Source organism: Echinops telfairi, unplaced genomic scaffold (genome assembly GCF_000313985.2).
Source record: "Echinops telfairi isolate 266 unplaced genomic scaffold, ASM31398v2 ScPeMD7_2;HRSCAF=8, whole genome shotgun sequence".
NCBI classification, from domain to species: domain Eukaryota; kingdom Metazoa; phylum Chordata; class Mammalia; order Afrosoricida; family Tenrecidae; genus Echinops; species Echinops telfairi.
Window position 1 is genome coordinate 26,156,525 of NW_022103898.1, and position 26,781 is coordinate 26,183,305.

The following is a 26,781-nucleotide window of genomic DNA, read 5'->3' on the forward strand; positions in this document are numbered from 1 at the left end:
GGGGTGGTGGTGGTGGTGGTGGTGAGTATCAACTATAAACTCTGCCTACTTCTTACTTGTGCTTCAAATCCATATTCTAAGAATAAACCCGAAAACCACATTCTCTATTGTTAGTGGCCCTCTTGGTCAGAGTAGAACTGACCCAGATCTCTAAGGTTGTACAACTTTACGGAAGCACATTGCCTCTTCTTTCTCCCACGGTACTCCTGGTGGGTTTGATCCATCAACCTTTCAGTTGGCAGCTGAGTGCTGCACCACTGTGCCGCCAGGGCTCCTCAGGGAGAATGCATAGCACTGACAATGGAGTTTTACTTTCTACACAGGAGAATCTTAAAATGTAGTACAGGCTGAAAGAAGGTAAATGTGTAAGAATCTATACTATATAGCTCTATTTACGTGTAGGTCAAAATCGGGGAACAGAGAAGTCAGGAGAGTGGTTCTGGGAGGAAGGATGCCTACGGAAGGAGATGAGAGGATCATGTTTCATGGCAATAGTCTATCTCTTGATCTAGCTCACGGATGACAAACTGTTTCAGCGAAGAGTCAGAGAGTATATATTCTAGGCTTGTGGGCAACACAGCCTCTATCACAATCCCTCAGCTCTGTTGTTGACGCGCTCACCGCCATTGAGTCCATGCTGACTGATGACAGTGACCCTATAGGACAGGGCAGAACTGCCTCTGAGAATTTCTGAAACCATCAGTCTTTATGGGAGTGGAAATCCATGTCTTTCTCTCACAGAGTGGCTAATACAGCGGTTCTCAACCTGTGGGTTGCGACCCCTTTGGGGGTTGAACGACCCTTTCCCAGGGGTCGCCCAATTAATAACAGTAGCAAAATTACAGTTATAAAGTAGCAATGAAAATAATTGTATGGTTGGGGGGTCAGCACAACATGAAGAACTGTATTAGGAAGGTTGAGAACCACAGGGCTAGTGGTTTCAAACTGCTGACCTTGCAGTCAGCAGCCTAATGCATAACCACTATACCAACAGCTCTGTTGTTAGGTGTGGCTGTGGGGTGCATTCCAGGGCATGGCGAACCCAGGTGTGTCAAAGTGGAATGGCTCTCTGCAGGGTTTTCAATGACTGACTCTTCAGAGCTCAATCCCTAAGAGGCTCTTCCAAGGTGCCCTTGTGTAAACTCGAACTTCCGACCTTTCCATTAGTAGCCAAGTACATTAACAGTCTGCACCACCCAAGGACTCGAAAGCTGCCAAATACCATCTACATGTGATGCGAATAAGCACTGCTGTGTTCCGAAAGAACTGTTTACCAAAACAGATAATGGCCGAAGAGAGAGGTGTTGATTGCATTCGTGTGTTGAGAAGTTCATCGATCTGTACAGTTATATCGCTGCTACACTTCAATGAGTAAGTTTAAAAAAATAGCAAAACAGGGACATCGTTAAGAAAACGAAAACAACAACAAAACCCAGAACAAATGATAAAGATTGCCTAGTCTGCTTCTGTATTAGTATTGCCAAGACACGGCAGAGTTTGAATACATACTACCAATCTTAGCCACTTAAAAGCTCTGCTGCAAGGACTCAATATACCAACGTTATTGCTCATTTCCTTCTTTATGGGAGAAAAGTCCTTTAAGAAACCACAAAGTGGTTGGTTTTCTTAATGAATTTCCCTTTATTGAGTTTTATTATTAATGCTCAAATTGATTTCTTCTCCAAGTTATATCACTTTGCCATTCTATACTTTAAACTCTAAAAACATCAGTAGATACTTAGGGAAAAAGCAATCTAAGAAATACTACACATCAATTCTACTATTCCCTTAACTCTCAGGCTTGCTTAGAAAGAACTGCTTCATTTAGAAGTAATCCACTCTGACACCCCACTTCTACCTTATTTTATAGAGATGCATGTGATTCCAATCGTTAGTCAGGTTTGGGGAGCTTAAGAATTGCTGAGACTTTATTCAGGGTTTAATCTCTGTAGAACTACATTCTGCTCACCACAGGCCAGTGGTTCAAAACCACCAGAAGCTCAAGAGAAAAAGGAGGCTTTCTACTCCTGTAAAGATTTATGGTCTCATAAACCCACAGGGGCAATTCTACTCTGTCTTCTAGGGTTGCTATGATATGGAATCAACTTGATAGCAGTGTGTTTGGCTTTTTGAAACACAATCAGAAAAGGAAGAAAGAAAGAAAGAAAGAAGGAAAGAAGGAAAGAAAGAAAGAAAGATATAGGCTCAATGTTTTGTTAGGAGATTTTATTAGCTTCCAAAGAGATATGGCCTTCCCTTGCCCCTCCCACCATGTGAGATAAAAAGAATAGGAAAGTAATAATAACAAGACAGCTAGCATGTCCCAAATGCATACTATGGGCTAAGCACTGGTCTAACCCCATTTCCATGCATTAATTCATTTAAACCACACATATAACATATACTCTATGGAGTCCACCCAGAGGCACCTTGGAAGAAAGATCTAGCAATCTACTTTTGAAAAATCTGCCACTGAAAACTCTACTTTGACACCAATGGGGCTGTCATGAATTGCAATCAATCCAACTTTGCTTAATTGTTTTAATTGACTTCTAAAGTCCAAGCTCTTAGATACGTACTGAGATAAACAGTTTGTGTTTGATTACACAGGAATCTGATTCCTTAAATGTAGGTGTACCGTAGCTTAAGTACACTTAGCCTCTCCTACCCCTTCACCAATAGAAAATGGCCACTTCTATATATCACCTACAAATCAAATCATTTATAGCACTTGCAACATTTGATCACATTTATTCTTTTTTTTTTTAAAGAAAAACAAGTTTTCTATTTATTTTAAAATAAGTTCATAGTTACCCCATGGAGGGGGCAGTTCTTACACTTACATTCTAGTTTGCATAAAAGGATTCAAAGAATTTTGCATAAAAAACTAACATACAAAGTGTCCACATTACAATAAAGTCCAAACAATATGATAAAAAGAAAGGGCCCTGCTATCCTGGTGTGCGATTACCATTTACAACATGAAACTCCAGGCTGCTGGAAGGATATCTCATTTATTCTTCACATCTCTTCCCTTCCCCCACTACCCTATGCTCACTTTGAAAGCAGAGACGCTGCCTTATTCCTTTCCAATCCTGGGTGTCAAGAACAGAGTCTGTCTGGCCCTGAACTCAACTCAACAAAATGTCAGCGGAGTGAGTTGAACCCATCACACCATGAGTGACACTTTCCTTTTTGGTCTGTCAAAATTTCCAACTCATTTGTGTTCTCTGGTGATTTATGACCAGGTGTGGACACAGTGTCATGGGAGTTGTGTATGTCTAGGCTCTCGGCACCATATCCATGAATCAAGCTTTGCATTTAGCTCATGAATCTTCACACACTAAGGGCCTGGCTGATCCTCGGTGTATGTTTAGCTGACTACCGCCACAGATTTAACACGTGTATCTACAAATGGTGGGATAAAGTAGAATATGTTCATACTCATTTCTAAGTATTCATCGAAGAGTCCATAGGCATTCATCGGCTGAAGGTTGTAGTCCTTTTCCCATTGTGGGAAACGTACTTTCCTCTCCGGGCCATGCTCCTGGCGCACCTTTCTTCTCGTCCACCAATTCTGAATCAACCTGCACAAACAAGGTCAACCTCTATAAGAAATGTAACTGTCCACAGACCTGAGGTGAGCAGAGAGGGGAGAGTCAGAATAAAGAGTCAGAATATATTTATTCAGGACAGGCTACCAAGGACATGAGACTTCAGTCTGCTAGACAGGAACAATGGCTTCTATACTTCAAGACTTTGCATTTGCCAGTAAACAGAATGGCGCATAAGCTTATTTTAACTCCTCGTGACACAGTCTCTTGTGTAGTCTTGCCGATGGGAAGGGAGCAGAAGACCGAGAACACCTAGAGCCATATCCCTTTGTATAAAGGGGCAGCCAGGTATCTGGGAAGAGAATGATTTAGATTTTCTGGCTCAACGTGGAATGCAAGAGCAGTCTCACAAACTGGGTGTGGCCCTGACTTCAGGGCCCCAGAGAACTGAGAACCCTCAAAATGTGCCATCTCCTAGTACGCTGGGGCCGAAAGGTCTGCACTTGCCAGCTTTGGGACTGAGTTGGGCAACAGTTCTGACTTCTCTTTAGATGCATTTGGCTTTGGCGAGGCTAGCACATTAGTCCCCAGTATGAACCTCAGGACACAGGGGAGGGTTGAGGGGATGGGAGGAAGGGAAGCAATGGTGTGATACTTGAGAGTAGAAATGCAAAAACCACGTGAAATCAAGGCAATGTGGCAGTGAATAACAACCACAAAATGCCTGTTTCACCGCTGTGCTCCAGGTCCATATTCCCGATACAAATTACAGCTCCTCTGATGTGTGTGACACGGATGCATTTTAGTTTACACTCGGAGGCCGACTATCATGCTTCTACTTCTTTTACTTGATGATTTACTCTTAAAAAAAGCTTTACAGAAAGTATCAAACATTTGGCTTCTAAAAACAAATGGAAGCACACAAAGCTACTGGCATTGGCTCTGGCAGGGAGTGAAGAGATGACTTTCTGAAGTGAACCCAAGTTGAAGTTCACATCAGAGTGGTCCTCTCTGAAACCTGGAGTTCTCCGTCTCCATCGAGACGTGAGCTCACTGGCAAACCAGTTGGTGTGAAATGAAAGTGGAAATCAGAGAAGCGATGCTGATTTATGTCCCCTTAAACTTTAATTGACCAGAACTATGCAAACCCAGCATCATTCAAGGTTGCCCTTTGTTCCAAAGGTCAAGCGGTTGCCCATTGACGGAGACTCACCTGGGGGTCATTTTAACTGGGTAAGGAATGCTGACTTAGTAGTATTTCTTTTTTTTTTTTTTAATCCCTGAACTTTCCTCTTTCCATAAGCTCATTTACCATCCCTGACCGCCTTCTAGATCCACCCCATGTTGAAATGTGTCCTTAATAGCCAGAAACTTGGTAATGCTAGGGCAGAAAGGGTCAGAGACATCATATCAAGTGTTCTGAAAGCAAGTACCCACTCTTTAGGGCTCCACAGAGCTCTTCTTCAAGAACATTCACTAGGACGTGTGTTAAATCTCCCAAAGATCCAGCATGTAGGATTTTCAGACTTCCTTTGAATAGCGAACACTGAGCTCCAGGCAGCTGCCCTGGGGGCACCGCTGAGTCTGCACTGCTATCTTACTTGCCAAACCTAGAAAAGCCCATCATGAGCTGGGCTGCTTGTCAACTGTAGATATTGAAGGTACTTACGGGTAGCCAAGTTCCATGAAATTATTCCAGGTCTGCTTTAGCACCATTATAATGCCCATTTGCATACAGAGATCAATAAGGCATCCACTAGGGTGGCACTGTGAGGTAAGCAAACACAGAAATTCCAGAATCAATGGGGAGAAGGAAAGGATGCCTGGTTTCTAATCCCCACAAAGTTGCCCTAAGGTGGTTTAGTGCAAGTCTGTAGGAAACAAGGCATGATGGGAGAATACAGACCTCTTCTAGCCTCCACCTGTTTATCAGCCTCAAGTAGGCACCTGGGTGTCCTGTAAATCTTCAACACACACAGAAAAACAGATCATTAGCATTCTGCAGTCTAGACTCAGTGACTATTCTATGCAGTTTACCACACTCCCGACCTAAGCAATGGCAACGCTTCACGTCTGAGGGAATGAGGAATCTACAGAGCTGTCCTGGAGACAGTGTCTGGAACATTTAGGGGGATGTCTTCTCTTTTGGCATAATGGCAGGGCACAGAGACCATCTCTCATTATTTAAACATTTTCTGCTGAATATCAAGCACTGTGGACTGTGTTAAGTAGTAGGTTTATTTTTGGACTTAAACACTTTTCCCCCCTGATCTTTCTGAATCATAGGAATGCTGTGTTGTTGTTGTTTTTTGATTAAATTAGTCGTGAGCTACATAATGTCCATGCAGTTAATGTCTTCCTGCATACATGTCAGGAAAAAGCCTATTATATTAAACATTATAGGTATGTGCAATGATTTGCAATAACAAACAGGCTTTACTTTGCATCGATCACCAATGTATTATTATTTTTTCTATATTATTACTTTAAAGATGTTTTGGTATATCTGGAAGTGTTTTTTAATGATTTTATGCACAGAAAATATATACTATATACGATATATTTATACCAACATCTGACTACCTGACCTTAGACATCGAATGAACAGTACCTAACCGAAATGCACATTCAACTCAAAGACAGACTTAGGACAGGAATCGACTTATTTATATAATGTTTGCACGATGCCCATCTCATATAACGTCCTTATTTCTCAGAACATATGGTGGCCATTAAGTGACGCAAGGCTGTACAACTACAATGACAGGCTAGAACAGTTAGTAACTGAAGGGCAGTGGCTATAATCGCCTGGCCAAAATCCTGTACCTGGTCCTACCCTGCTTTCCATCTCACAGATGCTTCCGGCGGTAATGAGATTCAGGGACATTGCCACTAAACACAGAGTCCTGCCCAAATCCTCATCACAGCTGGAAGCTGAAGCTGCACAGTCTCCTCTGACACCCTGTTTCAGCCCCTTTCCTGCTTGAAGGCACTCTTCTCCTCTCTGAAGTCGGGGAGGTGGGTCCTGCTGCAGGCTTCCCTCCCTTTTCTACCTCCTGCTCATACCGGCATGAGATATTTGTGTCTGACTGGTGCCGAGAGCTTCGCTCCATCATTCACATGGAAGAACAACTTTGCTCTACGTATCTCAGCAGTCAAAGTCACACAGGCACACAAAGGATTTCTCTAGGATGGGATGGGTGGGAGTTTTGTGATTTGGGGCAGGCAGAGAGGTGGCCACTGGTCCCCTTTCATTGGAGAGGAGGAGCCTTCCTGTCATCCCTGGTCAGCGCCCTCTGTGCACTCCGTCCTGGGAAGATGCGGAGGGTGGGGGCCTTACCTTCCAAGGAAGAACGCAATGTAAAAGGTGGAGCTGTTCAGATTGACAAACTGAAAAAGAAACATTTTCAACGTGAAGCTGTTCTCCCACTCTGACTCCGTGCGAGGCTGTTCTGTGAATGAAAGGGAGCAGACTTTGAATCCGACCCGTTCTCGGGTCCCCTCACCCCCCAGTTGGGAAGCAGAGAAGGCTCACACATGCTGAGTGATAGAAAGGGGACCCCCGGGATCAAGCTTGTAGACCCGCTACCACGAGGGAGGTGGCTATTGAAGGAACGAAAGACAGCTTGTCCGACTGTCTCAGGAAGGCGGAAGAGCATGGAGCAGAGGCGCTCCCGGCTTACGGGCCTCTTTCCCAACTCCGGCTCCCTGAACTAACAGCCTCTTCTTTGAATGCTAGTCTCGGGGCTGGGAGCCAGGCTTTCTCTGAGCTCCTGAATTCCTCAGCACTGACTTCATGTCTGACATAATGCCACATACGATTGACTAGTTGAGGTCCTGCCTCAGAATGCAGTATTTGCGCTGCGTTTGACTCTCACCCGTCATTTTCCGAACAAGGTAGCGTGGCGGTTAAGGGCAGAAATGACAAGACTCTTTACCTTCCTTTTGCTTCTGCTTACAGAACTCCTGGTTCCACGGGAAGGACTCCTGGGTTGCCAACTAGCTCTATGGATGAACGCCTGGATTACCAGTGTTCTAACCATGATTGAACCAGGGAAGCACTCCCCACCCTTCCTGCCCCCGCCTCAGCATCTTTGCCATCCTGGACCAATGCTCCATCAGATACACCCTTCCCGAGGGTATCTTTTGGGGTGTTGGGTGATATAAAGAAATATTTCAGTGACGATAAAGAAAATAAGTTAAGTGCTTGCCATTCAGAAGGGCTCAATAAATGGTATGTTACTAGATCATGGACCCCTGGAATCACTGTGGGTTAGATATTTGGCTGCTAACCTCAAGGTTGGTGGTTCAGACCCACTAGGCACTCTGTAAAAGAAGTCTGCTCTGGCAAAGAATTCATCTCGGAAACCTTACATAGAGAGGCTCGCTATGAGTTAGAACGGACTCGATGGCAGTAGAATTGGTTTGGGTTTATTATGAGGTTATTGCAAACACAAACACTCGGTGCTGTTTTCCTTCTAGGCATGCTACATTTGGGGATGAGCTGGAATAAGATATGCGTAGACACGTCTAATGTTCTCCCACTACATAGGGTACATGACTGCAACCCCCAACCAACTGCTGCTGGGCCCAGACTGCCTCATGGTGAGCCCACGCACATCAGAGAGTGCTGTGCAGCACAATGGGGGTTCCCAATGGCTGACATTTTGGACATAGATTACCGGAACTTTCTTCAGAAGAGCCTCTGAGTGGACACAAACTACCAACTTTTCAGTTAGCAGTCTAGAAAATTCACTATTGGCATGACCCAGGGATTCCAAATGATTAGTACCTGATTGATAAAACTGGAACCATTTTTACATATCTTGAAAACATGGTACACATACAGCTTACAGGTGACTATCAGATTTTTCTGGGGCTTAGCGGGGTCAGGCAAATGTGCTTAGGTGTGATTGTTCAGATGTTATTTCTAATAATATGTTCTCTCTTTTCACATTTCCTAGCTGCTCATCGAAAATTTCACCCTGAGAATTATAACACAAAATCCCTTTTCCAAGAATTACAACTCACAGTGCTCCCTGGGAGTGTATCTGAGAAGGGAAAGGACAGAGAAAAGCAATCTGATTTAGAAAGGGTTAAATGCTAATTGATTAACATTTATTAACATCATTAACAAAGGTCATGGGTTGCTTGCCTGCCTACGTTCCTGGTGAGAGGTCCCCAGTCTTCAAAACAATGAACTTTAATGTGGCTTTATATAACCTGAAAACTCAATACAGGTTGAATTAAGTAAAAACTGTTAGTGGAGACCAAGTGAACACTTTTCCTAACTGATACTTTAGATACTTTGTGGGAAAGGGCCTTAAAATGTTTGTGGAAAAATTCTATTATCTTTGATTTCTATTTTTCCATCAATTTGAAGTTCCCTTGTACATGTGGTTCGGTGATTTTTCTCCCCCCTCCCCACCTGCATTAAGGGCAAGCCTACGTGAAATTAGCTCATGAGAGAGATGGTATTTGTGGCAAATTTTAAAGCTTTAGATTTAAGAAGTCCTCTAAACTACAGAACAGTTCACATGGGTTCTGTGGAAGGAGAGACGATATGGCAGTATGCATCTCCAAATATAGGCGCTCTTTCTTTTCGGCAGGGCGTCTACTGAGGGCATTCTTTGTAGCAGCTTTGGAAAGGTTTATTCAGACCATGACACTGTACTACGAAATCAGGAGTGTGCCACTTACCTAAATTCGTCAGAAGAAGCGCAACTTTTTCATAGAGCTGTAAGAAAAGAAAAGAAAAAAATTCACAGTTAGTCACAGAATGAAAGCTGTTCTGGAATTGACAATTACCAAGGAAATCAGTAACCATGTCTTCCCAGCCCTCCTGGTCTCACAGCTTCTATGTGAAGTCACTTATGCTTGTTTGAGCTCTAAGCTGCTGCATTCCTATTGCTTATGGACTGCTGTGTTTTCTAGATTACAGCATTCATAAAAACAGAGATGACTGAACATTATGGCGCTCGGGGTTTTCATTAGTGCATTGGATGCTCCCCTAATGCACCCATCCATCTGGTGAAGGGATGGTCTTGAGAGCGACTGAGCTAGTGCGTATGTGCGTGTGCGTGCGTGTGTGCGTGCGTGTGTGCAACTCCAGCTCTAGGGGAATCCACAGAGTAGAAAGTGAGTAAAAGGGAAAGTGATCTCTCTAAAATACAAGATAATAAATACAACCCAAAAGAAAAACCAGTTCAAATGCATTTGAACAATATACAAATGAAGATCACATTTAGACTAACCATAAAACCCAAACCAAACTCACTGCCATTGAGTCAATTACAGCTCACAATGACCCTAGAGCACAAGTTTTAACTGCCCCTGTGGGTTTTCAAGAGTATAACTTTTTCTTAAATTAAAAGATCATTTTATTGGGGGCTCTTACAACTGTTATTATAAGTCATACATCAATTGTAACAGACAGATTTGCACATGTTGCCATCGTTCTTTTCTAGACATTTACTTTCTATTGAGCCCTTGGTATCAGCTCATTCCCCCCGCCATGGCCCCTTGATAGATTATCATTTATTATTATTTTCATAACTCACACCAACCGCTGTCTCCCTTCCCCCATGGTTTCTGCTGTTCTTCCCCCTGGAGGTGTGTGTGTGGTTATGTGTCGATCACTGTGATCAGTCCTCCTTCTTCCCCCATTCCCACCTACCCTTCGGGCATTGCTATTCCCATTGCTGCTCCTGGATTCTGTGTGTCATGAGCTTTTAGATTGTAATTTTTTATGGGAGTAGAAAACCACATCTTTCTCAGAGTAGCTGTTGACCTTCAGTTGTCATGAATTGGAATTATCTTGGCAACTTTTTCTTTTTGGGGGGAGGAGAGTTGACAACAATGTACTGGTTAAAAAACTCTCCAGCTGGACTAATGCTGTATCAACTAGCAAGCTATAGGAACTGGGCAGGTTACTGCGCCCAGTTAGATCAGCTTTCCCCTTCTGTGCAGGGAGAGATGGATACTGAACTCAGTGTCTTCAAGGTGGATGCAGACCCTTCTGTCTCTCTGGCTCAGTGGTTAATTTTACTATGAACCTCTCCCTTCACAAGGTGTCGTCCACAATGAACTTTGGGACTGAATTGTGCAGGAAGTGAAAAGTGAGGGCTGCTGTCAAACATCTACTTTCAACCTCCATTGACTGAGCAGCCACGCAGGCATCATGTCAAAAGGGCTCAGGAATTGCTCTCTTTTGTTCAGTTTTTTTTTTTTTTGGCTTAAACTTGAGGGTTGTGATGCTCCTTGTTCTAAAACAACAAGACACCGGTGTATTTCCTTCACTATCATTATATAAAGAAACGACTTGCATTTCAATAGCTCGGGAATATAACAGTTCTAGAAATCACACATGAAGTTGCTATTATTGGGTAGATTGAATTCCCTTGACCGCTCAGGGTTTATTGGCTATGGAATTCAGGATTGTGTACAGAGCCAGAAGTGAGTTTACATGGATGAAACCGAGATGCTGATCGCATTCAACTGGCCTTTTAGAAACGATGTGTGCACTTTAGCTTATGAAGTACAGATAAGGCGAGGGAACTAGGCTTTATTCAATATCTACAATAAACAAAATAAATACGTACATTTCCACAGTGCTAAATGCTATGGAGAAAAACAAAGCAGGCAAGGAGAGGGAAACTGTCAGATGACAGGGCTGGGTTGTAATTTTAAAGAGAACGACCAGGGCAGGCCTCACTAGAAAGTAACACTGGAACAAAAGCCCGAGAGAAGTGAGGGGTGAACGAGGCAGAGAACACAGCAACACCAAGGTCCTGGGGCGAGAGGATGACTCACACAACCAAGGGTCACCGAGCAAGCCTGGCGGGAGCAGGGGAGTCAGGACGAATTGGGGAAGAGAAAGGTTGGTGTTGGCATGATGTCCCCTTGAGGGAACATCTTGAAGGGCACTGTGAAGATGCGGACTTTATTCTGAGCAAGAGAGAAACTCACTGGACACTGTGAACAATGGAGGACCTGAGTGGCCCTATATGGAAGAAGTCCACTCTGGCTTCTGTGTGAGCAACATGATGTAGAAAGCCGTTAGTGTAGGGTAGCAATGAGAGATGTGTGAAAAATGATCCAATGCTGTATGCATTTCTATGGTGAGAAAAAAACAGAGGAGTTAAAGGATAATGCCAAGGTTTTTAACCTCAGCAAGTTCACTGTGGAATGCATTAGGGGGAGACCCTGGAGTGGTAAGTTGGATACGTCAATTTGTGGTTTCCAAGAGAGATCTGAGCTGGAACACACATTTGAAAGAAGCTGGAAATCAATGATTTCCAGCACAAGAAACACACAAACCACGATGAGATTTTCCTGGCACGGTTATTTCAGAGAATTCTTCCGCTACTACCGCCTCACCACATAGACTCAAGAGGTGAGGGGACCCACGTTGCTGCGCTGTGGGACAGGTCTGGAGCTGGGTGCTTTGAACACATTCTCCTTCTAACTTTCCCAGACTGCCAAGGTTTATCCCTAAGTCAGTTGCAGTTGAGTTAGTTTCTGACTCATGGCTGTGTGTGTGTGTCAGAGTAGAACGGTGCTCCACTGGGTGTTCAGTGGCTGCTCAGTCTTTCTTCTGCACAGTCTCTGGGTAGACTTGAATGTCCAACCTTTTGGTTCGCATCCAAGTGTGTTAACTGTTTGCACCACCCAGGGACTCCAGGGAGTACACAGCATTGCATTATTATATAAAGAAGGGTTTTTAAAAAATAGGCAGAGAGGTAAATTGAGTGCTTTGCCTAATCTGACACTGTAGAGACACTCAGATGTGAAAGAAGACGTTCAAACCCTCCATCCTGAGTGGATCTTCATGCCAGGTTTTTGCTAGGCAACCAGGTTGCTTTAGAAACCGAAGCAAACTACCACCTGCAGCCCTCATATTTGTGTCCATCTGCCTGCTAGTTCCCTTGCAGCTCACTTACCACGTTCAACAACATAATGATACAAAAGTTGATGCACACAGCAGTCCCTGTGGTTGCAACCTGAGAGTTATTCCTGATTAGCGCCCACTTGAAGGCTGCGAACGTGCTGACGGTTACCACCCGGTAGATGACGATCCCAAACACAGCAGCGATCACCACACAGATCTGGCAGGAAGAGAGAGGAGGCTCAGTGAGCAGCCAGGATCAGGAGGAGGAACTGGCCCCACCTGGAAGACCCTCTGATTAGAAAAAGGAAATAAAACTCTGCTGGCGCCCACTACAGAACCCACAACAACCGCACACTTTTCTTTGTGCTCGATACTTGCTCCTGTTGGTTTGTAGTTCCTTTGCTCTTCATCTAGGACAACGGTATTGCTTAAGAGCTGGAATCTGTGTAAACGATGGGGTAACGCTTTACTAAGTGGAAGACTGGATTGCGCAGATGCAGACATGTTTATTAGGGGATGTGCATCGATTGTTTCCATCATCTGTTTAAAACTATTACTGGTAACTGGCTTCCCATTACTCTTTGGAGAAAAACAAAGTCCTTACTCTGTCCTTTAAAGCTTTTCTCCTTCCCACTGGGGACCATTCACCCCCGCCACTGGCACTCCAAGCACATTGGCGCTCCGCCATGGATTCAACTGTATGAGGGCTCTTACTCCTGAAGGCTGTTTCCTTTGCCTAAAATGCCCACCCTCCCATTCCTTTGCCAAACACAGGCACACCCCCCGCCCCCCAGTTAATTACTACCCAGCCACCTCTAGAGCCACTTCCTCATTCGGGCTTGTCAGAACCTGGGATGGTTTCTTTGTTCTGTGCACCTCTGCTTCTCTTTCAATGTACTCTCTGACAGTTCGTTTGACTGCTGACAATCGGCTCATCAGAGAGTAACGAAGGTATCTGTTTTCGACTTTTGCAACCCCTGAGCATAATTATGGGCAGGTGGTCGATGGCAACTGCTCATTGGTGAATGAACCAACTTTGACGGGAACTTACTGGTCAGCTATACGCACAGACTGGGTCATCGTTCTTTGGAGATTTGACGGTATATGATGACAATATGGCATGTATTCTAGCGATGACAAGAGAAGTGGGGCATACAAAAAGTTTTGTAACTATCATTGGGTGAGGCTGCTCAGGTGTCCGAGAACAGAGACGGCAACTCAGCGTAGTTGTCAAAACCTGGATCTTAAAGTCAGGGCTCAGGATGGGCTTTGCTTCATTACAGAATCCTTTTTCAAGGAAGCACTCTTCTCTCTTGCAAACTTGATTTCTTGCCTACTGCAAGAGGGAGCACCAAGGGAACCCTCATGATCAAGCATTTGATTCTTAACTGAAAAGTTGATAGTTCAAACCCACGAGTAGCTCTGAAGGGTGGTCTGTTTGCATAGAGATGACAGCAGTGCTTCTCAACCTTCCTAATGCTGTGACCCTTTAATACAGTTCCTCATGTGGTGGTGACCCCCAACCACAAAATTATTTTCGTTGTTACTTCATAACTGTCATTTTGCTACTGTAATGAATCCGGCGACCCCTGTGAAAGGGTCGTTTGACCTCCAAAGGGGTCGCAACCCACAGGAAGAGAACCACTGGATAACAGCCTTAAAATCTCAACAAGGCAGTTCAACTCTGCCCTATAGGGTCATTAAGAATCAAATAAACACGGTAATGTATTTTGTTTTTGTTTTTTAACTCGGGGTGACTGTAAGCTCTTAAAAGCTTGGTCTGAGCTGAGGGACGCTGGGAAGGTGACGTAACCTTTCAGTTCCCAAGTGTCTTCACTGACAAACAGGGTAGGTTGTCTGCCCTTGCTGTATGGTCTTGTCTTTCCAACTCCAATAGTCTACGATGTACATTTGTAAACTTGAACATTGGAAGGAAGTATCCCAATCCTCTCTTGTTGTAAAATGGTATTTCTGACAAATCTGTGTACATTGTGTACACAATGTATCAAAGTTGATCACAAAATGACATTTTAGGGAATGCTAATAACCTAGTTCTAAATTAGTGTTTTTCCAAACAAATGAGACAAAAAAAAAAGAATCAAAACAAAATATTCACTGCCTTCTAATCAATTCTGAATCTTAGCGACCTCATAGGACAAGGTAACTGCTCCCCCTGGGCAGTTCTTTACAGGATAGAACCACCTCTTTGCAGGAGTAGAAAGTCTCATCTTTCTCCCATGGAGCAACAGTGGCTTTCAATTGCTTATCTTTCAAATAACAGTCCAATGCATAACCCACTCTGCCACCAGAGATCCTGGTAATGAGACCAAGAAATAAATTTTACTGGGTTATAGTTAGCATTAAAGAAAAAGGCTATAAAAAAAGGCTATCATAGAAAAGATTGAATGTGTTGCATATTGTAACAACACGTACAGTTTCAGTTATTATATTCAGTTTTATACATATATTTGCATAACATGTATTGGGTTAGGAGAAGAAATATATTTCTTACTATATAGACATGGTAAAAAAAAGTTTGAAAAGCATTATTGTAGACTGTTATATTTTTATTTCCTCTCAGTAATGCACAAGAGGCAAGTGGATTGAATACTGAGTTAGTAGTCCGTGTGAACTGAATTCCACATTGGCCACTTACTGGCTGACCCTGGCCAGCCCATCCCCCTGTGGATCTCAGCTGCTACTGCTGTGATCATGCTAATATTTGGCATTCTATGTTACAAATATGTTACAAAACAAAACCACCACAATAAAAGAACCAGTTTCAAACCATAAAAAATATTCCAGATGCAGAAACGACGAGTCTGCTGCATTTATCTGCAAATGCTTGATAAGGTTCTGGCTTTCCTGAAATGGGGTTCATTCGCTCTTTCTTGGAATACTTGGCTTCAAACTGGGGTCGTATTTCTTCCTGGAGAAGACACATTTTTATGCATTGAATAGATGCTCACATAATAATAATAAACATTTCCAACTGTTCTACCACAAAATAGTTGCCATACTTGTAAACTAATGAGGTGGGCTTTGAGACCCAAGTTTCAATGCTGGGAAATTGTAGAACATCCTATGGATGGAAATCTAGACTTATCATTAACAAAAGTCAATGTAGTTCAGACTAACAGTTAAGTGTTTCTGTTATCTTATTAAACTATGTTTAAAGAAGGAATTGGAGAATACTGGCTTCAATGAGATTCTCTATATTGCCTCCTGGAGTCCCTACGAGCCGTAGACGTTAAGCACACGGTTACTAACTGAGAGGCGGGTGGTTCAAACCTACCGGAAGCACCTTGGAAGGAAGGCCTGGCAATCTACTTCCAAATGGTCCCAGCCTCAAATCCTAGGAGCTACAGCTCTACTCTATAATCATGGAGCTTCCAGGAGAGGGAATCCCTTGACAATCCTTTGTGTGAGTTATAATGACAACATAACTCTTGGCTATTTCCTGTGATTTTTTTTTCCATATCTAGGCAGCTGAAAATATGGTGGATTGAGTTTTTAATAAGCTCCCATAAGAGAAACCCACCTCTGACAATATATGTTAAATCTATTCTTAATTGGCTCTGAAAACAAGCTAAAACCTCTCAAATCCAGCTAAAATCAAGACCCTCCAACACACCATCAAGCTGAGACTTTATTACATTGGGCTTCAGCCGTATGTGAGCAGCTGTGACTGAAAAGCAATTAGAAGGTTAGGAAAAGGTAATCAGCAACTTGGTGTGCTGAAGTGGCTCTGATTAATTTAGGGCACGTTCTCTTTGAGCGTCCTGGAACAGGAGGGGAAACGAGTAGAAACTCCGGGGTGATGGCGATTGAGTTAATGCAGGCAGAAATGAAGAACAGGTCACAACTGGTAGCACCTTATCTGTTCAGGTTAAAGGGCAGCTTTCATGCCGGTTCTGCCGGGCTCCTGCCAGGGGATACACTCAGTGCTGGGCCTCGCTCCATGGCAGGGAATGGGGAAGGGCAGGGGAAGGGGATATGGTAATAAAATCTGCTTTCTTTCCTTTGTTTTTAGGTTGTCACACAGATAGAACAGAACAGGGATGTTCTGGGTTTGGGGGGTGGGGAGCTCAAATTATCAGGTTGTACATGTCATCAAAGACGGTGTCTTGGGGTCTTAGTGGGTGACCCTTAGCCCAACTGCTGTAAGGTTAGTGGTTGAAAACCACCAGGTGTCCTATGGAAGGAAGATGAGGCTGCCTGCTCCACTACAGATTTGCCATCTCGAAAACTCTATGGCGTTCTAGTCTGACCTAGAGTCACCATGAATGACAACAGACTCATGGACCGCGGGCTTTGGAAGGGCCACCAAAGAGGAATCCTGGTGGCTCAGTGGGAAGTGCTCGGCTGCTAACTGAAAGGTCAGCAGTTAGAACCCATCACTTGTCCGCAGGAGAACGGTGTGGCAGCTGGCTGCCAGAGAGACTACAGCTGTGGGAACCCTGTGGGGGCAGTTTGACTTGGTTCAGCAGAACCACTGTGAGTTGGAATTGACAAGACAGCCACCGGACTTACTTTTGGTTTCAAGCACCATCTGGAGTCCGTGAGCCGGACACCCAAGGACGGAAGGCAAGAGCGCACGGCCTGTGTTCCTGGGTCTCCTCAGAGAAGGTGGCAGACACTGAGTCTAGGCTTTTCTGCCCAGCAAGCTGAGAGCTAAAAGGCTGGAAGGAAGAGTAGTTCCACAATGACTCTCAAGCTGGACCTGGGACCGCACATGGCCACTGATAGACAGGCTCCTGTACTGAGTGGAAGACTGATTCAACACACCAGCTTTTAAACAGGGGCGAAGAAGATAGAAGGCTCGCCGCAATCTGTAAGGGAGATGCTTAACTTAAAGGCAGGCATATGTTGGGGCCGCCATGACAACAAGGTTTTAGAGGTGAAAGGGGACAATTTAGTCCCGCCTCTCTTCTTTAGAGATGAAAATAGTCCAAAGGTGATTTAAGCCATCCAAGGTGACACTGTTCCTAAGTGCTGACTCTGATTCCCAGGAAAGAGCATTTTTCCACTCCAGTAATGAGTCACTCCCATGAACCCATGGAATAAGAGACTGTGGAATGGGCTAGTGAGGCCCATAATCTGCCTGGACAGTGTCTTCAAGCCCAGGAAATCATTTCTGAAGAATGCTTTGAAAAGCACAGGAGAAACCTTTACTAGGAAAACAAGACTTTTTAAGATCTCAGTACCCCTTTCTGAACTACAAACCATACTAAGGGAGAAAAGGCAACTATCAGAAGGTGTGGTTCGAAGAATCCCTTACAAAAAAAGTTACAATAACTTTTTCCCCATTGACTCTACCACAATGTAAAATGACCACCTGGGTTTCCAGATTAGTTTTAAGATATACAAAATATATAGATGTGTCTCTAGGGAAGAAAATACTTATTAATCCCTATTATCCCATGATATATGATTAGCTTATCTGATTTATTGGCATAACAAGGTTCTGAGATGTGGAACTCAAGGGAGGTAAGAGATAATGAATGGGAGTGTGCACCCACTGTCCCGGGACAGCAAGGTCTGATGGGGAGCAAATTTGTTTTTGTTACCATCATTTTTTTTTTTAACAGCATGGAACCAGGCTGTAACAACATGAGTTCATGGCACTGGCAGATCTTACTGTATTTTTTTTTAATCGTTTTATTAGGGACTCATACAACTCTTATCACAATCTATACATACATCAGTTGGGTAAAGCACATTGGTACTGTATTTTTAATAAAGTATCTCAATAGCTTAGAGAGTGCATGTGATGGTTAATTTGGGTGGCCGCTGGCTAGGCTGTGATTCCCAGCAGGTTGGCCAACCACAAGTCCAGTTGCTGCTATGGCACCGTTACTTATGATTTTATCCATTGACTTTAAGTAAAGCAGATGGCCTTCCATAATGTAATCTCATGCCTTATGACCAATCAATTAGTTGACAGCTTTCAGAGCAAAAGGGGAATTACTCTAAGGCACATTCTGACTCTACACCGTAGGTTCCCAAATGTGTTTGGCTGACTACCCCCTTTTCAGGAAAAATAAGAACCAAGCTCACTGCCTCCCTGGCAATCAAAACTTTTTGGAATATGAAATATAATCCACGATAAAGTATAGGTTTCTGCTTTTGCAGCCTCCTGGGTGGTTCCGACACACCCCAGGGGATAGTGTCCCTCACTTTGGAAACACTGATCCAGATTATAAATACATAGTTTGAAAAAGCCCTTTCCTTATTCTTCACTTCTGTTGACCTACGTAACCTGGGACACAAGCCTTCACGACTTTTCTCCTCTCACCTAACCAATGGACTTTGAATTTGCTGGGCCTGACAATTGCTTGAGCCAATTCTTTGAAGACCCTCATAACTGCACCAATGAGCAGCATCATAATAAATGGAGACAAGCTCGACATTGTCAAGGATTGAATTTTGCTTGGATCTGTAATTAGCACCTAAGGAAGCAGCAATGGAAGCATTCAAGAAATCCAATGGCATACTGCATCGAGCAAATCGGCTACAAGAGACCTAACAGGCTGAAAACCAAAGCTGTCACTCTGAGGACTCAGAAGGTCCTGACCCAAACCAGAGCAGTTCCAACTGCTTCATATGATTGTGAAAGCTGGACAATGAATAACTGATGCATTTGAATTTTAGTGTTGGTGAAGAATATTGAACAGCACATGGACAGTTAGGAGAAAGAACAAATCTTTCTGGAACAAGTGCAGGCAGAATGCTCCTAGATGGAGGATGGCAAGACCGTCTCCTGCACTTGAACATGCTATCAGAGAACCCAGTCCCCGGAGACGGACGTTATGCTTGGTGACGTAGATGGTTAGCAGAGGGAAGAGAAAGACTCTCAGTGAGTTGGGCTGGCACAGGAGCTCAAGAGGGGCTCAAACATGGCAACAATTGTTAGGAATGGCACAAGGCTGGGCAGTATTTCATTATGTTGTTCAAGGATTGCTCAATGGCCTTAACAATAATTCAATAATAAGCCCTTAAAATAAACTGCCTATGCATGACTGCCTATCTACTCTCTCTCTCTCTCTCTCTCTCTCTCTCACACACACACACACACACACACGTTCTGTTCCTCTATAGAACCTGAAGACAGAAAGTTATCCCATCACGAATACTTAAAACTTCATACAAAAATGGGGCTAGAAGAGAGTATCAAAACCAGACACAAAGTCGGGAGACAGCACAAAGATGCTGGTCTAGAAGGATGCACAGTTAGTGAGATGAACTGGAGAAAGGAATGTCTAAATGACAGAGTTTCCCCTTCCTGACAGTTCTGCCTGGAACTGACCCTATATTTCGCCACAGCCACCAAAGAGGCCACACGAAGAGTGGCTTCTCCTCAGCATTTACCATTTGATGCAATGCCCGTGAGTCCGTGCAATCTAAGTCCCTCGGAAATGCTTCCTTAGAGTAGGTGTCTCAGGAGGCGGAGTCATAAAACTAACACTCGCTGCTTAAATAGAAAATGGTTCATGCAGAACACTGAACAAGCTGTACTACTAATTCTTCTGATGCCCATACATACAGGTAAAATGCTTTATCGAGTCCTGGAATTTTATTCCACCAAGATCAAGATGCCTTTTTTAAAAACAACAAATTGCCGTTTCACTTTTATATTGCCTGGAATTTCCTTCAAAGAAAGGTGCTCAAAGCACTCTGCAAGTAGATCTGATTTTCTTCTTTAAATCATTTTATTGGGGGCTTGGGCAGCTCTTATCACAATCCATCCATCCAGCCATTGTGTCAAGCACATTTGTACATATGTTGCCATCATCATTTTCCAAACATTTTATTTCTACTTGAGCTCTTGGTATCAGCTCATTCCGCCCGCCCCCATGAACCCTTGATAATTTATGAATTATTATTATTATTTTCATGTCTTACATCGACTGCTGTCTCCCTTCACCCAGTTTTCTGTTGTTTTGTCCCCCTGGGAGAGGGTTATAAGTAGATCATTGTGATTGGTTCCTCCTTTCTCACCCCAACTTCCTCTTACCCTCCTGGTATCTCTATTCTCAGGAGGGGTTTATCTGTCCTGAATTCCCTGTGTTTTGGGCTCTTATCTGTAGCAGTGTACATGTTCTGGTCTACTCAGGTTTGTAAGGTAGAATTGAGGTTAGGAGAGTGTGGGCGAGGTGTGGAGAAAGCATTAAAGAGCTAGAGGAAAGATGTATGTTTCATCAGGGCTATACTGTACCCTGATTGGCTCATCTGTACCTTGTGACCCTTCTGTGAGGGGATGTCCAATAACCTACAGATGGGCTTTGGGTCTCCACTCTGAACTCCCTCTGATTTACATTCCTATGATTTTTTGTTCTTTGATGCCTGATAGCTTATCCCATCAGCACCTCATGATCACACAGGCTGGTGTGCTTCTTCCATATGGGCTTTGTTGCTTCTCAGCTAGCTGGCTATTAGTTTATCTTCAAGTCTTTAAGACCCCAGACTCTATATCTTTTGATAGCTGGGCACCATCAGCTTTCTTCACCACATTTGAGCTTATGCACCCATTTTGAGTAGACCTGATTTCTATTGGAGAGCAGAGGGTGAAGACTCAAGAGGATCATGCATTTCTAGGTGATTCACTTTGCAAACAAAATATCTGACGTAAATGATACAAACCTCTTCTTCCTCCCAGTCTATCAAATCCCAGTCATAAGCAATGACTGCTCTCCTCCTTTTCCAAAACTCCAGGAAAACGGTTGCTGGAACAAACCGAAAAAAGACAAAGACATTTTCAAATAAAAAGTAAATCAATGCTGTTCACTGTGTCAATGAGTAATGAAGCCATTCTAACAAATAATCGTTGTTTGTGCAAGCATCCTTGAACATCAGAGTTTCTGGAGAGCAGAATCTCATTTAATTTGGACTCTGTGGAGATGCAGCATGAGAGACTTCCTTTAGAATTAAACTGGTTTTCAAGCTGAAGCAGAACAGACTTAATGATAAAGCTCCTGGGATGTGAGAATATGAAATCCAGGTTACCAGCATATTTTCTAATATACAGAGCATTTATGTTTTAAATGTAGGACGTTTTGGGGACAGAGAAGCAAAATACCAAATCTTGTAGTTCACGTGTTTTTGATTGGCTAATTTCATGTCCCCTTAATACTCAGCACAGCAAATATCCATGTAAGATCTATTTTACTACTTCAGTGAAGGAGCCGTTGTATGTACTGACAGGGGTCTTGTGGCTTCTTTTCCTAGACATGAGCTCTGGTCTCTCGGTGAAGGCAAAACTGTTCAACCCTCTTAAGGACCTTTTCCGGGAAGTGTGCAGTAGCTGGTCTTCCCATCCACTGAAATCTGGGATTATCTTCATTCACTAAAAGCAACTGTCTACTCAATTCAATGAACAATACTTGAATTAAATCTACTCAGATAAATTGATGATCATTATATAGTGAACCAACTTGATGGCACGTGACAACATCATATAGTGAAACAGAGATTAAAAATATAAGTTTTACAAGCCTGCTGAGGGTGTGTGTATACATGTGTGTACATGGGAAGATGTGTACACACACACATAAACACATACACACAATCTGGGGATGACTGCAAGTCATGTAAGAGACATCTTGTGGCAGACTGGCAGAAGTTAAAAATATACAAGGGGGCTTTAATGATCTTTTAATTAATTTTTCCATGAACTTTAAAAGTGCTCTCTTATGTGCATTCAGTCCTGGGGAAAAGGTGCATATCCAAGTGTCCATCCTGAAAAAAGAGATAATTAGGCTCTTCTTTTCCATTCCCACTTGTTCTCACCCTACTTCCCCATTAGAGGTAGCTGGGCATAGAAAATATACTTGTAAAATAAGAAATTCGAAAGACAGCCAGAATAATAGTTGAGAGCACTTTGGTTTGTGACCTGGGCGTTTCTGGACTTGAAATTCAGATCAGACACAAATTGAGATACTGTTGGCCCAGGAATGTCCTTTTATAATTCTCAGTTTCCTGAAGTGGAAAGGAAGAATGTTAATCCAAGCCCATAATACCTTATCTGCAATTCCAAATGCTAATAAAAATGCAAAGGTGTTTCCCAAGTTGGACATAAATGCAAACGATGGCAAAACTCTGACCCTCACTGAGCAAGGCTCTTCATCACCGCTAAGCTGCACAGTGAGAATACTCACGAATTAAGCAGCAGCTACGCTGATGCACTGGAATACGAGGTCCTTCTTCAGGACTTCTGGGGTGCTACGTGATATGTGGGATATACAGCATAGTACTTTTCTAAAAATCTGGAAATTTAGGGTTCCAAGACATGTGATTCAAGGGTCTAGGATAAGGGCTTGTGGGCATGTAGATATTTTACAGGTTGCTGTGAGCTTAAAAGGAGACCATGAATGTGTTGAGCTGGGTCCAGTCCCTGGCACTTAATGAGTACTCAAAAAACAGGTAATATTTTAAGGACTGAATCACTTATATGTTTTAATGTAATGCATGCTAAGCTTCTGTGAGTTTTTTTGAACACTAAGGTTTTGTGGTTTTCTATTTGGGGAGCTAACTTTACCCGTTCCCACCCAGAGCTTTTCTGTAGTACGAAACCATGGCTAACATTCTGCAAATAGGGAGGAAAAAAATTCACTGAATTGGTATTTTCCATCATCTTATTTTAAGGTATTTAGTTTTATATGGGAAAGAACCCCTTTCTATTGAATATATTTGGTTTTCATGGTAAGACTGAAAATTCGTTATCTTTGATTTAGTTAACATATAGCAAACATTTCCTACGTGTTAGGTACTGTCTTTTATTTTCTCAACTGTCCTTACATGTGGATAATCTTTTCAACACCCTGTGGATGAGGACATGTTATCAGGAAAGATCAGTTCCTAGGAAAGGGTGGCTTGCTGGGGAGAGGGGCACAGAAGAAGAGGATGACCTCTAAGCTGATGGCTTGACCCAATGGCTGCACTGACGGGCTCAAACCTAACAAGGATTGTGAGGATGGCACAAGACGGGGCAGTGTTTTATGACCTTGTACATCGACTCGACAGCATTTAGCAGCAGCAACAAGAGAGAGGAGGAATCTGAAACTCAGAGCAGTCACACAGTTTGTAAATGCACTCTTGGGTGAGCTTGTGAAATCTCAATAGAAACAAACAAACATAAGATACGTGGCAGTTACATAATCTGTCAACTTGCAAAGGGGTGGACGCTAGCCTGCCAATTAGATCACAGCCAATGAAGCCTCTATGTGGGCATGGCCTTCTCCTGAGGATTCTGGGAACCCCTGTCTTCCTCACTGAAGGCTGGACACACTCTCTCTGCTTGCCTCCCTGTGAGATATTCCGGTTGATAAGCCACATGGAGCAAGGCTGATGGAGCCAGAGCCTTGGAACTGGAGAAGCCATGTGGAGACCTACGCCACTGACCAGTGCTGAGATGCTTCCAGCACCACAGGATCCATAAGACTTGCCACCCACTGGCCTGTGATCTTCCTATATTCTGTACCACTGCATGTGTTGTATGAGTCTGAAGAGGAATTTTCAGACTGTTATCAGACAAATGGGCTAACATCAGACCTATGGATTTGATCTGGACTGGGCAGGGATATTTTCTTAATATACAATTACTCTTTATATAAAGCTTTCTCTTAACAAATATGAGTGTCTATGAATTTGTTTCTCTAGTCAACCCAGACTAACACAAAGTACATGGCACGGCAGGCATACATTGGAATGAGTGGCGGTAAGCAGACCAGATCTGGTTTAAAATCTAGACTTTAGCACATGCCGGCTATGGAGTAATCTTGAGGTAAATTGTAATTGCCTGAACCTCAATTTTCTCTTTGATAAAGTGGGGATAGTAATTCCTTTTGGAGGGTTATTAGAAATTGATGAGGTATCATTTTAGGCATTTAATGAATATACACCTTTCTTAGACTCTTATGGGTAGATTTGGTCCTCAAAGGAAAAAAAAAAACAGCACAGAGATTTAGAAACAAGAGGCCAATTATTATGCAATTTACTTTTTAAAAAAACCGATGCCTACTTCATTCGCCCGTTGAAATTGAGACCTGTTTCACTCGCCAGGCACAGACAGCCCCATATGCAGAATCTCTGAGTTTGCATTAAAATTATTACAATCTTGTAATTTCACTGGAGGGTTCTGAGGACCTTGTTTTATTGGGGATAATGTGATTCTTGGCAACACAGAAAGTGAAAAAAAAAAACATTAAAAGAAGGGGTGGGGAGAGAGGAAAAAGTAAAGAAATGAAGTACCAGGGAGGTGACCGGCTTTCTGACAAGACAATGCCACCATCAGCTCCCTCATGACTTATTTTTCACCCCCTTGGGGGATAAACCAATATACTCCTTCATTGTTCTGTCCCTTGTATCTGTCTGCACAAAAATGAGCACTGAGGGAAAAGTTACATGGTAGTTCAAGCCCAGAGCCCCAGGCTCACTAAGCTCCCAGATAGAACTGCCAACTCACTCGTGCACACGCGGACAAAGGCCAAGGAGCTCTGTTAAGGCTCCTAACCCTTATCACAGTCCATACATACATCGATTGCATGTCAAGCACATTTGTACATCCGTCGCCCTCATCATTCTCAAAACATTTGCTCTCCACTTAAGCCCTTGGCATCAGCTCCTCATTTTCCCCCCTCCCTCCCTGTTCCTCCCTCCCTCATGTTCCTCCTCCATTATTATTATAAATAATAATTTATAAATTATTATTTTGTCATATCTTACAGTTATCAGAGTTGTATGAGCCCTCCAATAAAAATTTTTTTAAAAATGATTTTAAAAAAAGAAGAACTAGAGGAAAGGTATAGAGCAAAAGCACAGGAACACCATGTTATAAATAACGTCTCCATAGTTTAGTATATTTTGGGATATTTTGTTTTATATGATTGGTTTGTACTTCCACCCCTAATGGTGAGCTCTTAAGGATGAGAATTGCATTGAATGCATAATTGCCTCCTCAAAATGTCTCTTAAAGTGGTAGTGTTCCCTAACGGTTGATTGATTAGGAGAATAAATGTACAGATTTCTGTTTCTGATGAAATGTTTGATCAGGTGTCAAACTGGAAACAATTAAAATTCTGGGGAAAATACTTTTGAAACAATCTTAATGTTTGTGGTAGTTATATAATCAATTGCCATTTTGAGAGAATTAAGAGTGAAGGGGTGGAGTTTACCCTGTTAATCAGGTCACAGCCAATGAGTTCTCTGTGTGGGCGTGGCCATCTCCTGGGAATTCTGGGAACTCCTGTATTCCTCCTTGGAGATGGGAAACTCTCTCTCTCTCTCTGCTGACTTCCTGGGAGACATTGCAGTTGACAAGTCACATGGAGACAGGCTGATGGAAGCCAGAGGCTTGGAGCTGGAGAAGTCACATGAAGACCCCTGCCAGCACTGAGATGTTTACACCACCACTGGATCCACAAGACTTCCTGCCCACTGGCCTGTGATCTTCCTGCACTTGGTGTCATTGCATGTGTTTCATGAGTCTGAAGAGGATTTTATAGAGTGGTATCAGACATATAGGCTAATATTGGAGTTATGGACCTAATCTGGACTGGGCTGGGATGCTTTCCCAATATTCAATTGCTCTTGTATACAAAGCTCCTTCTTATACACATATGGATATGTGTTTGTTTTGTTTTGTTTCTCTAGTCTACCTAGACGAACACAATGCTCTGAAGGGTTTTCAAGAATTAAAAAAAAAAAGACCCCTGATCCAACACAAAAGCCGTTGCAGCTGCTACAAACTTCTTCCAAAGGAAGCCTTGTTGCCTCTGAGGGGAACACAAAAGACCCAAAGGGCAGCAAACAAACAAATCCATAAACTCCGTTCCTCTGGAGGTTTTATAAACCACTGGTTCCAAGGTGTCTTGGTGGTGCCGTGGCTAAATGCTGGATTATTAACAGAGAGGTCAGTGGATTGAGCCCACAAGTTGCTTTGTGGGAGAAAATGTGGCAATCGGCCTCTGTCAAGACCTTGGCTTGTAGGGTCCCTCTGAGTTGGAATTGCAGCGTGTCAGTTGGTTGGTTTTTTTTTTTAATCATTTTATTAGGGGCTCATACAACTCTTTTCACAATCCGTACACATCATGTGTCCAGCGCATTTGTACACATGTTGCCATCATCATTCTCAAAACACCTGCTTTCTACTTGAGCCCTTGGTATCAGCTCCTCACTTTTTCCCCTCCCTCCCAGCTTCCCCCTCCCCCTGAACCCTTGATAATTTATAAATTATTTTATCATATCTTACACAATCCGACGTCTCCCCCTCACCCACTTTTCCGCTGTCCGTCCCCCAGGGAGGAGGTTATATGTAGACCTTGTCATCTCATCTGTTCC

At 43.2% G+C, this 26,781-nt stretch overlaps 1 protein-coding gene across 5 annotated transcripts in view; it reads right to left on the reverse strand.

Moving 5' to 3' along the window:
* Positions 1-26,781, reverse strand: part of ANO4 (anoctamin 4) — a 390,715-nt gene that overhangs the window by 49,049 nt on the left and 314,885 nt on the right. For all 5 annotated transcript variants that reach the window (XM_045292178.1, XM_045292181.1, XM_045292174.1 and 2 more), the window contains 8 exons: positions 21,088-21,170; positions 15,233-15,373; positions 12,497-12,661; positions 9,255-9,291; positions 6,895-7,006; positions 5,461-5,518; positions 5,224-5,321; positions 3,445-3,587 (listed from right to left, as the gene is read on the reverse strand). In XM_045292178.1, the coding sequence (XP_045148113.1) occupies positions 3,445-3,587; positions 5,224-5,321; positions 5,461-5,518; positions 6,895-7,006; positions 9,255-9,291; positions 12,497-12,661; positions 15,233-15,373; positions 21,088-21,170 (837 nt within the window). The remainder of the gene's footprint in view (positions 1-3,444; positions 3,588-5,223; positions 5,322-5,460; positions 5,519-6,894; positions 7,007-9,254; positions 9,292-12,496; positions 12,662-15,232; positions 15,374-21,087; positions 21,171-26,781) is intronic.